We start from the raw sequence: 17,022 nt of genomic DNA, 5'->3' as shown, positions 1-17,022 counted from the left end.
AATCATAAGACTGAATCGGATCATCTGTAAGTCCTCTTGCAACTCTAAAATTCTATGATTATGATTTGGAGCATAATCTAACTAGTTTAAATTATTAGAGAGGGATATAGTTGTCCTGTACTTGTTTCCATGGCACACATATAGTCACAGATGTGATTTGATTAAGGCCAGATCCTTTGTTGCAACATCTAACTCCCAACTGTAATAACCTTCCTACGAGAAAATACAGTGTGCTTTGTGACAATCTGCTTTATAATGGAGTTTCGAAGAATACATTGTGGCAAAAATCAAATATTCTCCGTATAAATATGATTTCTGAAACCATGCATGTATTTCCCTGAGGATATGCCTTGCAACGAAAATGGACTGCTCTTCAGGTAGAAGAGGCTACTTCCAAAGCTTGGCTGGGGGCAGTGGGAGGCGCATTAGGGGCAGAGGAGAAGAGAAAAATCCTCCTCTTCCCCTTCTAAAATTAGATATTGATTAGATAAATGCAAATTAAAACAACCTTGAGATTATCATTTTATCAGATGGGCTAAAATGGTTGAAGAGGAAAGTAACAAATGTTGGAGGGGATGTGGAAAAACTGGAACACTAATTCACTATTGGAACTGTGAACTGATCCAACCATTTGGGACAGCAATCTGGAATTATGCCCAAAGAGTTATTAAACTGCCTATACCCTTTGACCCAGCAATACCATTACTAGGTCTTTTTCCAAAGATGACTAGGGAAAAAAGAAAAGAATCTATATGTTCTAAAATATTTATAGCAGCTCTCTTTGTGGCAGCAAAGAACTGGAAATTGTAGGGATGCCCATCAATTAGGGAATGGCTGAACAAGTTGTGGCATATGATCATGTTGGAATACCGCTGTGCTATAAGAAACGACGAGCTTAATGATCTTAGAAAAACATGGACAGGCATGCACAAAATACTGAAGAGCGAAATGAGCAGAACCAAGAGAACACTGTATACAGTGACAGCAATATTGTTTTAAGAACAACTTTGAGTGAATAAGTCATTTTGACTATTATAAATATCCAAATTAGCTACAAAGGACATATGAAGAAAGATGCTATCTGCATCCAAAGAAAGAACCGATAAATAGGAGTATGTATAGAATGATTTTACATATCTGTGTGTATGTGTATGTATATGTATATATATATATATACACGCACATACATATTTATGTCTAATGGTATCCATCTCTAGGGCAGAGGGGAGTAGAAGGGAAAAAAACAAATTTACATAATAACTTTATTTTATATTTAAAAGGATAGCAAATTGTACATAATAGATTTGCAATTTCATGTGCAATCATCTTTTTTTTCTATTCCACTATATTATGAAAATGTTTGTTTTATTTAAGTTCAGAATAAAATAAATAAAACTGAAAAGAGAAATTAAAAAATAAAATTAGCATTCATAGATCTGGAATATGTGATTGACCAGACTAGAAAATGACCCAAGGCTACCAGACTCCAATGGAGTTGGACCATGAAAGGGGGCATATAATAATGATGATAATAATAGAGTAATTAATATAGCTCACATTCATAAGCTATTTTGTTTAGAGAACATTTTCTAAATAACAACCCTTTGAGGTTTTGTAAATAATAGTATCTTCATTTTTAGAGCTGAGGTAACTGACTCTTCTATTGTCACACAGTTAGTTATTGTCACACACATGCTTCCCCAACCAGGGAGCCTAAGGACATTTAAACAATATTTTTGTAAAATTACGTAATCCCCCTCCCAATTAGGATATGAACTCCTCAAGAGCAAGGATTGTGTTTTGTTTTTTCTTCTTCTTGGCATCCCCAGCACGTAGCCCAGTGCTTAGCACATAAGTGCTTAATAAATGCCTACTGACTGACTGACTCCTATCATGCCCAGTCCCACACCCTATCTAGGAGCTGGGTATTTTGAGTTCTCTATGAGCAAAGTGGCCTCTCCAGTGCACAAATTGGGAATAATTATTACTTTTTCACCTCATCCCATCCCCAACATAATTTAAGACTGTCTGTCCAGCTAAGCATTTTCAAAGGAGAGGTAGAAGAGATGTCTCAGTCCAAAGAATGTACTCTTGGTCATACTGCACTAAAGAGCAATTCCTTCATTCAGCAATCATCCATGAAGCAAATTCACAATTCTGGGTGCTTGGGGAGAAACAAAGACAAAGCTTCAAGAGTCTTTCCCTTCAAGGAGTTTCGTCGGTAGTAAGAAAGGATATGCCTGCGTAACTATAGTACAACTCAAAATGAAGAATACAGGGCAAGAGAATTCAGAGCTGGGAGGGAGGAAATGGAGCTAAATGATTTTCCCAGGGTTGCACAGTTAACAAAAAGGAGAGATGGAATTAAAAAGCAATATGACTGAACTCATTACTCTTTCCATTATGCCATGCTGTCTCTCACAGAATAGCATGAGAGTTAAGGAGAAAGACATCATCTTCAAATGGGAAGGAAGGGAAAGGGTGGCCAGAGGGGAGGGAAATCAGGGAAGGCTTTATGGAGGAGCTAGAACCTAAGCTGGGTCATATGTTTAGAGGATTTTGACAGCTGGAAATAGGATGGGAGTCTATTTCATGAGTAAAAAACGGAAAGATCAAAGCCACAGAAGTGGGGGGGGGGCATAACAAGACCAAGTAACAGTGGAGAATGTAGTTGACTAAAATGTAAAGACCTTGATGTTGGGAAAGACTGGAGGCAAAAGGAAAAGGGAACAGCAGAGGATGAGATGGATAGTGTCATGGAATCAACAAACATGAGTCTGGACCAATTTCAAGAAACGGTGGAGGATAAAAGGGCCTAGCCTGCAATGGCCTATAGGGTCCTGAAGAGCTGGATGTTACTGAACAATTGAACAAAACAAGAATGTAAAGTGCATAAAAGGGAATAGGTAAATAAGGCTGGAGAAGTAAACTGGTTTATTTTCATAAGGATAGGGTCAGGCCCTACTATTTCATTGGCACAGGAAAGTCCTACCACCTCTTGACATCTTCTTTGCAATTTAAAGACCGAGAGAATTGTCTTCTAGAGCAATGAGAGGTTATCACTCACCCTGGGTCACAAAGCCAATATGAGACAGTGGCAGAACTCAAATCCAGGTCTTCCTCATTTTAAGGCCAGCTCTCTATTTACTACTCTATTCATCATGCTGCCTCTCTTCAAAATACAATTAAAGGCAAATGAACTGCTCCATAACTAATTTTCTAACCTGTGGAATTAAAGAGGATGACGTAAAAGGACTCATCTGTTTCAGGAATGTCATCTTCATTAACAAATACAGATATACTCTGTTCTCTTCTCCCAACTTCAAAAAAGAGTGTTTCCCCCTTTTCAATAGGAACAAAGTCTCCTTCTTCTGCAGTTGCCCTTCCATCTCTGGTAGCATATTGGACAGTGCAGGCAACATCAAGGGAGCCATTTCTGAGAATTGTAAAGTTAGCAACTCCACCTTCCTTAATCCACACCACACGAGGTTCTGAAACATGTAGAGGAAAAAAAGACAGCAAATTCCTTGATTCTTTATATTAGCTAGTTTAGACCCAATTTCATCTGCAGGTCTTTACTGCCTCTATACCTTCACTGTTATTTCCCTCGTGTGGAATTTTCCCCCACTGCCTGTCTAAATTCTGTTTATCCTTCCCAGTCTAGTTAAAGACCCATCTCCACCATAAAGCCTTTTCTGACTCTCCAGTTCTCAGGGACCACCCTTTTCTCTGCACTCAGACAGCCTGTTGAGTCTGGAGCAAGCAAGTTAGCCTTAATTATGCAGTCTTGTATTATCTGCTAATGGTTTAGGTGAATTGTTTTTGTCTCTCCAATCAGACTGCAAAGTCTATGAAGTCTTCTTAATTTGGTATCCCCCAAAGCGCATTGCTAACAGAGTATGCACACAAAAAAATACTTTCTAATGGATTGCTATTAATATGCATCAGCCAACATTGATTCAAAAAGTTCCTGCCATGGGAAAATTGATAATGCCCAATGCAACAAAACTGTATAAAGGGATGAGGACAAAGGTTCCAAATAAATAGAATTAAAATAAAAATATTCACCAGAAACTAATAATATATTTTAAATATTCAAATGTTTAACAGCACGTGGTGCCATTTGATGCAACTTTTTATTCAAGCCTTTGGGAGGGAAAGAATTAACTTTATGTTAATCATGCAGAAGGCAGTCAGGCCAACCAGACACTGAACCAGCGGGACTGTAGATTCTAAAAGAAGACAAAAGGGAGATTCTTTTCTCCTCTACCAAAAGGAAAGCAAATAACAAGTGCTCTTTGGGGGCTTAAAAGGGAGAATTAGCCTAAATTTAGAATTTATTTTATTTCTTTCATCTTTTAGAAGACTTTTAAAACATTTGTTAAGATTTGCAGCTTATTAGACAAGTCTCATCCTACCAAACCATATTTAAACAAGCATTGCATTAGGTTTTTAAAAAATTCATTTAAAAAAACCTCTTTGCTAGAAATTTACATAAATTATTCAAAAAGACAGGCATGCCACCTGCAAAATAAATTGGATCATCATTTCTTCTGATCTGCAGGGTTGCAGTAGTTATATTTCCCACTTTGGCTCCACCAGTGGCATTAAAAAGGGTGATTGTGAATACTTCCATTTCCTCAGGTATCTGTTAAAAAAGAGATGACAAGAAAAGCCTTCAAAAACATTATGATTAAGGCAAGTAGATACATTTCATATTGGTAATTCTAAGAAATAAAAAATGATCCATGGTGATTAAAGTGTCTTTTCACTGTGAATATTCTATTACTGTTTCAAAGACAGAGTAATAGTCTTAGAAGCAATCTACAGGAATCACCAAATTCTTTTTTTTTTACTTTTTATTTGAGGGGGGAAGGCAGGGCAATTGGGGTTAAGTGACTTGCCCAAGGTCACATAGCTAGTAAGTGTGTCAAGTGTCTGAAGCTGGATTTGAACTCAGGTCGTCCTGACTCCAGGGCCGGTGCTCTACTCACTGCGTCACCTAGCTGAATCACCAAATTCTTATAAAATCATAGGATCTAGTGTAGTTAAATGATCTTAGCAATCACTGAATACAACTCCCTCATTTTACAGATGAAAGAATAGTGATATAGAGCAGTGAGTTGCCCAAGGCCACTCAATACGCAACAGTTAGGATTCAAACCCAGGTTCCCTGACTCAAAATTGGATTCTCTGTCCATTACACATTCTTCTTCCATTATCCAGGGGAAAAAAATATGCTTAAATCAGCTGAAATGCATCAGTGTCAAATTAGGATTGAAGGAGAGAGGGAAGAAAATAAAACAACAACAGTAACAAAAATAATAATAATAACTGCCTAACAACCTAACCACATTCACTTTTGTTTAAAATACACTTAATAAAAAGTAAAAACTTTCTGGCTTGTATCATTTAAAAATGAAAATCACATGTACTTTTGATGTCATTTCTGAAAAGAAACAAAAAGTTCTGAAATAAATTGAAAAAATGGAGCTCAAATTTAAAAAAAAACGAATTGCTAAATAGAGAAAAATTTCTCTGGAGACTAGAATAATGAAAGAATTCAAAACAGTGCCTGAGATTTGGCAGCTTTTAAAGGACTATAAAAATCCTATACCAGTGTTTCACAACCAGTTCATAAAAATATCAATATTATGTCACAGGTTGTTCACTGCAGCTCTGGTTCTGTTGGCATGGCCACTGTTACCAATCCTGTGCATGACCCATCCTCTGCATCCATTTCTTTTGTCTGTTCCTATTCTTCCTCTCACTCTTAAGAATTAGAATCCATTTGGAATTAAGGGATCAGGGTGTATGGTTCCTAATATAAGCACTCTCTTCCTTTCCTTCATAATAGCTCAAATGCCATGACTTCTGGGCTTCCTTATCATGCATGCACCCTCCTTTGTTCTCATTATGAAACATAATAAATGTCATAGTTGCTCATGCTATCACTTTATTCGGTTCAGTTATGTCTCTGGAGATGGCATTAAAGGGCACTGGTCAGTGATCTTAGCAGTCATTCTCTGATACCAACCCCAAAGGGTATGTTTATTCACCCTCTTTTCACTCTTCTCCTCTGTTATCTGCTTATCTCTGATCCTAGGTACCTGCTCCTTTATATGACAGAGAAGGTAAGTCAAGTGATCCTACAATCAATGAGCAGCAGCCCAAGAAACAAAGTAGCAGTAGCATTAGGCATTTATTAAACATCTACTATGTGCCAGGCACTGTGCTGATGTTGAAATACAAAGAAAGGCAAAAGACAGTCCCTGCTCTCACTAACCATATCTGCATTCTGTCCTCGGACCACAGAGCTTATGATTCCATGTCATGCTTCAAAATAGTAAATAACACCAGTGAAAGAACATTCATTGCTTCTTTTTCAGATAATAATCAGATATTAGATAAACTTGAATTCACAAATTATTCTTTTTCATATTCCTTGTTTTTATAACTACCAGATATACATTCATTCATTTATTCATTCATTTATTCATTGAAGAATTACTTGCCTGCTTAATATATGCAAGACCTGGTATACAATATTTACCTCATCTGGTAGTGAATAAACAGTGATATTTTTAGAAAATTCTTGATCTCCAAAGAAAACAGTCTCTTGCACAGGGAACACATCTTCTGTAGAGTTTGGAGTGATCACCCAAGATACACTAACATTGCCAAAGTTGCCTTGTTTTCTTATTATTTCATAAACAGCTATGAAATACAAACAAGTATAATATAAATTTCACTTATACTTACGTATGTCTCATACATAATAACAAATGCACAAACAATGAACGGTAAGAACCCAACTAAACAAAATTAAACATAATGCCTGATTGTTAATATATTAGATAGTTACCAATCAATAAGCATTAGGTATCTGCAATAAAGTTATAGCTATTGTGGGTACAAATAAAATGTGGATATTTGGGGGATACAAAAGCAAAAAATGAAATTATCCCTATTCTTAAGGAGATTATGCTTAGCATAGTCTTGAAGGTATATACCAAAATTATACCAGCCCAGTCTTACTTTAAAGGGCACAATTCGTTTTGTTATCATGAAAAGTTATTAGTGATAAAGCAGTGAATAAGTAGTTATTTACAAAGATGCCAATCATTCAGACTCCAAAAAGATGGACAAGAAGAATGCTAGCTAGAGTGAGACAGAATTGCACTGTTCTCAAGATTTGTAATTTCTTCTGCCCAGCCTAATACAATGCTGCAAAGAAATTCATCTAACCAGGGTGATACATCTTCTCCCCAGACTCCTGCTTCAATGAAGCAGCAGTACGGCATCTGGCTTTTCTCTCTTTTAAGTCATGCACAATCTTGTGAAAAACCTCTGAAACATCCGAAAAAAACCTCTGATGTGAAAAACCTTCTGAAAAACCTTTCCTCCTCTGATTCACCCTTTATGTCACTGCTAGACTAAACATGTATCTTTCCATGTTGTATCTCTGCTTAGAATTCTTCCATGGCTCTCTACTGACCAACAAAAATAGAATTTACACCAATTCTGCCTGGAATTCAAAACCCTCCACAAACTGATGCCACCATACCAGCCTTTTCAGCCTTGTCTCATATTTTGCACCTCCATAATTCTAAGATCCAGCAAAAGATTCACTATTCTCAGAACACATCCTGTCCTTACCTATCTCCATGCCCCTCTTTGCCTATGCTGATTCCTACATATGCCATTGGATCCTACCAATAGTTTAAGAAACAGTTCAAATTCTACTTCCTCCATTATACCTTTCCTAATTCCCCTTTTAAGAAACAAACTCTCCCAAATTTGTGTTCCACCTATCTTCTAACACTGCATATCTCTGTTATCTGTGTTTATATCTTATCCCCCTACAGGAATGTGAGCTCCATCAAGTCCAGGACTATGTTGTATACAAATTTTATATAACTCCAGCACATTACTCCATATACATTCCCAGAAGCAGAGAATTTCAGGATTGGAATGGATTTTAGTGACCATAGACCAGTAGTCTAACACATGCATAAAAAACTATTATTATCTATACAAAATATGTGACAAGTATATTTGACTATAACATTTCCTCAAAGTCCTCCAATAAGAAGTCCACAACCTTTCAAGATAACCCATTCCACTTCAGGATATTTCTAATTGTTAGAAGATTTTTCTTTACACCATGCTTAAATTTACCTATTTTCAGGGCCAAACTGAACGTCTAATCCCCTTCCCACAAAGGAGCCTTTCAAATACTTGATGACAACTAGCATGTGCCTTTTAAATCTTCTCTAGGCTAAATATCCCAAGTTTTCTCAACCAATCTTTATATAAATCATGAACCCCAAACCATTCACAATCCTGGCTGGCTTTCTCTGGACTCTCTCCAACTTATCAATATCCCACCTAATCTGTGGCACCAGAATAGTAATGATACAATACTGCAGATATTCTTGGTTTAGGGAACAGAATACAGTGGGACTCTTACCTCCTCATTCATAGAAGCTAGTATTTTCTAAATATAGCCTGTATGCCTACTGCGTGCAGAACAATGTAACAGATACTTAGTAAAAATATTTGCTGAATTGAACTGATGGAAGACAGCCCTAAATAAATCCACCAGGCAGGTCAATAAGCAACTGACATCACCAACAGTCAGAAAGATAACACTGCTTTACTTTTATGATTGTTTCTACAATACATAAAAATGAATTTTGATGTATAATCGACAATGAAAGTAATAGTAACTTAATTGTATTTTAAGCTATTGTGTCATAAACAAACAGAAAAAAATATGAGAAGAATGAGTTCGAAGAATCCTGGAAAGACATGTAAACTAATACAGAGTATAGTAAACTGAACCAGGTAAGAAATTTACACAATAACAACAACATTGTAAAGACAGATAGACTTGAAAGACTTAAGATTTCTGACTGATGCAATGACCCATCATGCTTTTAAAGAACTGATGATCATTTATGCTATCCACCTCCTGACAAAGAGTAATAGATTCAAGAAGCAGAAGGAGTAATATTTTTGGACACTGATGATGTGGAGATCTGTTTTACTTGACTGCTTATTTGTTACAAGAATTTTGGGGTTTTTCCCAATGGACCATCTGGGACAGAGAGAAAATAGATTTTTGCTAATTGAAAGAAAGAAAATATAACTTAAAAATCACATTCCCAGCTAAGGGCACCTTTATGAGTTGAAATATAATAAAAGTAATTACCAGAAAATACATCTTCCCCTTTACTTTCATTTATTGTGAGAATTAATCCATCAGAAACAAATTCTATAATTCCATGAGGATCATCATTTTTTAGAATAGTGATGTTGACCACTGTGACACTTCCCAGTTTGCTCTCCCGTTCACCATGACTGCTGAGAATCACAGAGTAGTGCTCATCCAACTAAAATGAAGACGTTAAGTTATTAAAATACAAAGCCTGACCCTTCTGAAGGAATAATATATTCTTTTTGCATTTCTTAAAAGAGATGAGTAACAAATAATTGCCAGTCTTGGAGGAAGAAAAGGCTGATGCAGAGAAGGCCCCCTCCCCCAAAGGCTTTCTTGGCTGCTCTGCTTGTCTAGGGAGGGGCTCTGGTGCGCTGGGGCATCAGCGTCAAAAAGAGTGTTGGTGAAGTACTGAGGGTTTTACACCCATGGATATGATAGCCCCGAAGCACTGCTTCCTAGGCTGGACCCCACTGCCATGGACATTTTTTGTGTTTTGTGAGTAGCTCAGTGCTTGAATATGAAATTGTGTCTGTATTCAGCATTTATTTCCCATGATTTTTCTTTCTGAAAATGGTCTTAATCCCTTCTTTTTTGCTCCCACACACTCCCAACCCTCCTTAATCTAAGTGATAGTTCAGATCCTACTTGGCCAGCATTTCTGGGTTCCCTCAATATATTTCAGATTCTCATGTGACATTCCTTCTTTACAGAATTTAGATTTAGTGGGTGAATCTAAGAATTTACTCCTTAAACAACCCTACAAAATGCTTGTTCTGAGTTCAGTGTTGTGAGGGATGGAAGGATGAGTAATAGATAGCCTCTGCCCTCTGGAAGTTCAGTAAAAGGGAGGAAATCCTTTCAAACTGGGGGTATCAGAGTCTACTGCATAGAGCAGGTGACCTGTAGGTTGAGGGGAGGGAGCAGGGAAGGTAATTTCAAGCTCTGACCAACTGAATATTGATTGACTAGCTCTAGATGTGTAGCTTGATACAGTGTGTGCCTACAGTGCTAAGCTTGGAGTTCACTCCCTAATGTGGAGTTTTTCCTTAGTGTGCCATGGGACTCTGGGCACATTACTTTCCCCCATGGGGCCCTAGGATTTAGCTGGTAAATCACTGACCAGCCAATTATGATCTCTGCCATGGTGCAGGGGCTCCCTCCCTCAGAGCTCCCCAAGCTGACAAAATACCCAATCTTTCATTTGGAACTGCTTTGTGGTACAGTCCTAGGCTGGATGAAGGGTCTACTACTACTGTTTCTCTTTGGGTTCAGTGGTCCTTATTGGATCTAAAGCCTTTTTAGCTCTTTGCTGGAGTCTGTCAGTGAGCTGGGCTCTTCACGCTTCTAAATTAACCAAAAGCCTCCTGGGGATTCTTTGTTTCGTAATCTCAGTATCAGAAAACCTGAGTTTGAGGCCTGGTCTTGGTGCTTCTTGGTATCATGACTCCAAGCAAATAATTTCACTGTGTTTCCTCATATATGAAATGGAGAGATTGGGCTTGCACTATCCATAGGATTATTGTCAGGAAGATACTTTGGAAGCCTTACAGTTTTATGGAGATGAGAATTTTTATGATGATTGTTGTTACATGCTATGGAGGGAAATGAAAAGACTGAGCATCAAGGTGTGTAACCATTGTCTCCCTCCTCTTCCTCATCAGCAAGACTTCCATGAAGCTCTTTACATCCACAGCTTCATTTGAGCCACAGCCCTCCCTGCAGGCATTAATAACTTAATAAAGGAGAATTCAGAGAGGAGGGTGGCAGAAGTTATTTAGGGGTCCGAGGGGAATTTGGACTCTAAGTCTAGCACCTCCCCCATCATGCCATGCTGGGTGACAGCACATGCACACAACTGACTTCAGCATGGGATGACCAAAGATAAGAGACAGAAAGCTACCTTCTCACTTGGAGAGAAGAAGGAAGTCATCATAGTTTTTTTTAAATGGTCTGAGTTTGACACTTGGGCATTGCTTGGCAGGCTGTCCATCAATCAGCATTTATTAAAGTAGCTGCTAGGTGCCATGCCCTACGCTGGGTGCTAGGGATACAGAGAGGAAGCATGAAAACATTCCTCAGTGGTGGAGACAGCCAGTACAAGGAGAAATAGGTACAGAATAAAGATAAAGAGATCGGGAAGTGGGGAAAGGCTTCATATGAAATGGTAGTGCCTAAGCTTGAAGGGAGAGGTGGGAGTGAGGGAAGAATGCATTTCAGGTGCCAGGAATGCTCAGTGTAGAGCCATGGAGAGGGAAGGCCAGTTCAGGGAGGTGAAAAAAAATGTAAGTGAGGCAGGAAGAAGAGGTGGGTGCAGGCCGTGAAGGCTTAGAATGCTAATCCCAGGGGTTTCTAGTTTAGCCTACGAACATTAGGCAATAGGGAGCCACTGGAGGTAACTGAGTAAGAGAGTCACACTTGGGTTTAAGGAACATAGCAGTAGCAGCAGCAGCATCATGGGATGGCCTGGAGGAGGAGGAGCAGGAGGAAGAGCAGCAGCAGCAGCAGCAGCAACATGTGGAATGGGGGCCTGAGCTAAGGTCAGAGCTGTGTGAGGAGAGATGAGACCCAGGAAGCACAAGATTTGGCCTCCTGGTGGACACATTTGGGGAAGACAGTGATGAGTTGAGGATGATTCTCAAGTTGGAACTTTTGGGATACTGGAAGGATAATAGGGCCTCTGACTAGATCAGAAAGTTTGGAAGAGGGAGGTGTTTTGTTTTGTTTTTGTTTTCCCCTGTGTGGGGGAAATGTCATTTATTTATTTATTTGTTTGTTTATTTAATAGGCTTTTGTGAAGTGAAAATTTATTGCTGTTAAAAAAAATAAAATACAAAGCCTAAAATTGTGAGTGGCCATGCATTCACTAAAGACTAAATAATACTCAGAAAGTTTAATTTACAGTATTTTTCAAATGTGGCAAATTGGATTGAGAGTTGGCTGTGCAGTTAGGGAAATAAAACTTGGATTAAAATTCTGCCAGGGGTTCTTAGCCTATGGCCCAGTTTCAGGGGAAACTGTGTATTCAGATGGGAGATATCTCTTTATATTCATATATCTATATATCCATATCTATATCCAGATATATGTGTGTATATATGTGTGTGTGTATATATGTATATATAAACACCATCACTCTGAGAAGTCAATAGATTTCACCAGATTGTCAAATGTGTCCATAACACACACAAAAAGGTTTTCAACCCCTGCTCTATAGCAATGAAATCACATGTACAATAAAAATAATTTCCAGAAATGTGCTTGTATGTCATCAAAGAAGATCCTTCTAATTACCTTTTAAAATATTTCTTCATGACTTGGCAAAAGGAAGCAAAATATATTAATATTGCCCAATTCAACAGGTTAGGCCTATATTTATACTTTAAAATTACGTGAGAATTTTTTTTCTTGATACCTTTGTCATTAAAACTATACCAGAAAAAGCTAAATAAAATTAACTTAAAACCACATGGATTCTGGCTTTATAGCGTAGGGGCAAAGACCCCATGAAGCGGAGTGGAAAGAGTAGAAAGAAAGAAAAAAAAGAATCAGGGACTCAGGTTCTAATCCCTGCTCTGCCATTGTCTTTCCTGAGCAGGTCAGAACTGTTGATCAGTTTTCTCCTCCACAGCACTGCAATAATATTATCTGCCCTGCATAGCTGCTGGGGTTGTTGTGGGGATTAACAAAGATACTATGCTTCAAAGCTGTAATGTGCTCTATAAATGTTTTAAAGTATTATGGCTGGATAGTTGTACTGAATGGGCACCAATTTGGCACCTTGGGTTTATTTCCTTTAAATAAGAAAAAAACTCAAAAATGTCCTCAGTTCAATATTAGATCATTAACATATCACCTATTTTCAGTCACTAAAGATTACTTAACAACCAAGCAGAATTGAAGGAAGATGAAAAAATTAATCTGAGCTAAAAGTGAAAGTTTCCTGTCACTTTCTACCTGTTGAGATCTTCACATAAAACAGAAGTCTACCACTATTCATGAAAACATCACATTGTTGATTTGGTGTTTTATGTGTATGCATGCATGTGTGTATGCATGTGTGTGTGTTGGCCTGAAAAAAAGCATAGCACGTCAGAGTTGAGAGGGAACCTTACAAAACACATGTGCAACTCTCTCCTTCTACAGATGAGAAAAACTGAGTCTATTGATAACCTCTTAGCAATCTGATTTCTTCTTTTTCATTCCAACTGTACATGACATTCCCACGTACAAAATTTTTTATGCCATCTAACTTCAGGAGAGGAATTAAGTATAATAAAATGCCATACCTCTGGAATTCCATCTAATCTTGACAGCAGGGTGATTACAATCTCCCTTTCACCAGGCTTAAATTCTAGGACACCCGTATTTCCATAGAATTCATTGCTGTCTCTTGGCTCCACTCTATAGTGAAGAAACTGCTTGACAAGGGCTCCCCTAGAGCGGATAATGTGGAGCTCTACAGATTCTCCTTCCTTAAAAAGAAAAGAAGCCTATAAGCCTAATACAGGAATTCCACGCGATATTATTCCTTTATAGATGAGTTCTCAAATGTGTAAAAGAACCTTCTTTTCTACTCACGTTTATAATATGGGGTCCTCTGGAAGCAGAAGAAAATTCAAACACTCCTCCAGGGTCATCATTTTCCAAAATGATTAGATCTCGGCTAGTATACCCAGATTTCAGGACCTGATTTTCCACATTGACCCTGGGAAAGTCAAAAGTGAACGATTTATAGGCTGCAAAGAGTTCTACTTCTGAAAGTAAAATTAATCCACAATAATGTTTACAGGAAACCAGAGCCACGGAACCCTGTCTTATAACTGAGCCTAAAACGTACTTTATTATAAAAATTGGCCCAGCCATTCACTTAAAACCTCAAATGGAATTTAAATGTAACAAACAATGAAAATGAGATAATTTTTGGCACTAGTTACATGATAATTGCAATTTGTTTCACTGTGTCACACACATGCATATGCAAACCTAACACACAATAAGCCTGCCATGTAAGTGCTAATCCTCTGATATATTGTCTTTTGTCCAAGTGCAAAAATGGTCCATTGCTATTTCTACAATTTTAGAGAATTGTAAGTAGTTAGGTTTGGTTAGAAGAAAGTGTTTTTAAATTGTAATAGCTTGCTGCTTTTCTTGTTACTTTAAGTGCTTTTAAAAGAAATTTTTCAAGCATTTTTAGTATGATATATAGACATTATGAATAAAAAATGTTGGATGTTACCCTAAAGATATGTGGGATAAACCGAGCTAATAAGTGGGTCAAATTTAAATAAATATATAAATAAATTTAAATATGTATATACATATATAACATATATGTATATATTACAACGTTTAATTACTATTTGATTTTCATTACCACCTAAAAGTTCTTTAATAGCTTTCCATTCAAGATTTGGATAAAATAATGTTATTTTTCTATAGGAAAACAAAGGGAATCAGATGAATTAGAGAGCAAGATTACTCCATATAAAATTCTGAGGATTTTTTAAAATAAGCACTTATGAAGCACCTACTATGTGCTAGGCACTGGGCTTAGAGTCCAGTTATTCTCTCACTTGATCCTCGTAACAACCCTGAGAGATAAGGGCTGTTATTATCTCCATTTTACAAATGAGGAAATTGAGGTGATTAAATGACTGGCCCAGGGTCACACAGCTAGTAAGTATCTAAGGACAAATTTGAACTCAGGTCTTCCTGACTCCAAGTCAAGGGCTTTATCCACTGTACCACCTAGCTGACCCTCCAAAGCATTTTACTATAAAGTTTCTTATTCTTAATTTTAACTCCTATTCCTATATGTCATCATTGTGATCAAAGGACACAATAAAAAATTGTACATGGCTCTGAGTATGAAAAAAACAACAACTAGCACACTCCTTCCAAATATATGAACCGTTTTATTCCTGATCATCAGTGCTATAAGGAAAATGGTGGCCAGGGCTTAGCTTGTGAACTTCTTGAGGGTAAGGACTATCTTTTGCCTTTTTTCCTTATCCACAGTGCTTAGCACATAGTAAGCACTAAATAAATGCTTACTGACCAACTGACTCTAAAGGTGAATGAAATAACTTTAGTGATGTGGGGTAGTACAGCTGGGGCATGAGAGGTCAGGGTCTGACCCCTGTCCCTGAACATGCCCGAATGAGAAAACAACAGGAAGTATTTAAACACATACTTCAATGCTACAACAGATCCATCATGACAGTTCAACATATTTCAAGATGGTATGGTGGGGGAATGAACTTAACATCTCCACATCAAGTAGACTAGCCATGCATAGGTGTTAAAAGTACACAAACCACCTTTCATAATAGTACAAGGAATCAAGGCAAAAGAAAATACACAGTCATTTGACAAGTTCAATATATCTATCATTTTTCGAACAAATTTATCTTCCTAATTATGTTTCATTTGAGCATTAAAATTAGTTCAAATTCACTGAGCATATGGTGCCCAGAAAAATAAAGTGTAAATGGTAAAGAGGAGAAGCTAGGCCAGAAATTTAAATGTAAATACCAGTCCAAAGAATCAAGACACTAGAGAGCTCATGTGCTGATTAACAAGAGTTTGCCTCCACTGCATTTACTAGCAATTATTCTGACCAGTGTTACCTAATCATTTACTAGTATGCACAGGAACTGAGAAGTCTAATGACTTTCTCTCTACTTTGCAAAGAATGCAAGACGGTAAAGTGGAGCTGTAGAATCCCATTAATAACAGTAAATTTGCTCAGTCACACAGAAAAAAAGGAGGGAGAGAGGGGATAAGAAATAATTCCCAATCCTCTGCCAACTTAAAAAAAAATTTGTACCTATATGCGCTTTATCCACAACAAATATATATGTCTACAAATTTTCTCCTTATGTGTGAACTATGGTTCAAAACTGTAAATTAAGTTCAGGAGCACCAACATCTCAAACATCAAATACTGCATACTGTAAGTCAGATCTCCTACACAAAAAAAATGTCTAATGTCAACACCCCATGTCATTCATAACTGAAACTGCATGCAAGGCATGCACAGGCTGATAGGAAAGGCAAAAATATTCAAAAAACTGAATTGTAGCAAAAGACTGGCTATTCCAAAACAGCTACTTGCAAAACAAAATGTAGATTCACCAAAAACAAAGACATTACTTTGTACACTTACCCAAAATACACGACAAACCTTTCAGTTTCTACCCTGTCAACAGAAAGAAGTAGGGAAGGGGAAGCCAATAAAAAAATTGCCATTTGCCAGAATCTCAAGAACACTGTACCAAACTTAGAATAGAGGGGTGAAGATAAAGAAAGTCTTTTTCCCTCTCTTTCCAATAGCTAATAATGTTCACTTTATGAGAACCCTGCTTACTGGGTGCTTTTAGTATTGACAATTGCTAGCAAGAGGTTGGGCAGTTCCCACTTGTGTGAGATGACCCCATGACCAACCAGCATGTCAAGACCCATTCAAGACATTCCTCAACAGCCCTCCTCCAAGAAACTAGATGCTTGCCAAGCATTGTACATGCTCACAGACTGCAGCAGCTGAGCAAATTTTATTCAAGCCATTTATAATTACTTAGTGCCTTTAATTAGGTTTTTTTAAGAAACTTAATTCTCAGTATCGAAAGCCTATTGTCCTTTGATTGGGAAGGAAGGGTGTAGAAACCATGTAAGCTGAGAAATAAAGATTTATTCTAATCATTTGCTTGAGGACAAGCCCAAGAATCCACAAAATTTTATTTTGACATGACAAGTAATGGACAACTACATTTTTAGATATAAGATGAACCATAAAC

General features: G+C 37.5%; 1 protein-coding gene across 1 annotated transcript in view; it reads right to left on the bottom strand.

The window, feature by feature from the left end:
- ADGRV1 (adhesion G protein-coupled receptor V1) overlaps positions 1-17,022 on the bottom strand; it is a 727,941-nt gene that overhangs the window by 665,692 nt on the left and 45,227 nt on the right. The window contains exons 12-17 of the mRNA XM_036763404.1: positions 13,805-13,931; positions 13,513-13,698; positions 9,218-9,398; positions 6,554-6,717; positions 4,525-4,648; positions 3,225-3,491 (exon numbers count right to left, since the gene is read on the bottom strand). Coding sequence (XP_036619299.1) covers positions 3,225-3,491; positions 4,525-4,648; positions 6,554-6,717; positions 9,218-9,398; positions 13,513-13,698; positions 13,805-13,931 — 1,049 coding nt within the window. The remainder of the gene's footprint in view (positions 1-3,224; positions 3,492-4,524; positions 4,649-6,553; positions 6,718-9,217; positions 9,399-13,512; positions 13,699-13,804; positions 13,932-17,022) is intronic.

The sequence above is a fragment of the Trichosurus vulpecula genome, chromosome 1, assembly GCF_011100635.1.
Source record: "Trichosurus vulpecula isolate mTriVul1 chromosome 1, mTriVul1.pri, whole genome shotgun sequence".
NCBI lineage: Eukaryota > Metazoa > Chordata > Mammalia > Diprotodontia > Phalangeridae > Trichosurus > Trichosurus vulpecula.
Note: the sequence above shows the minus strand (reverse complement) of the source record. Positions and strands in the feature narration are given on the sequence as shown.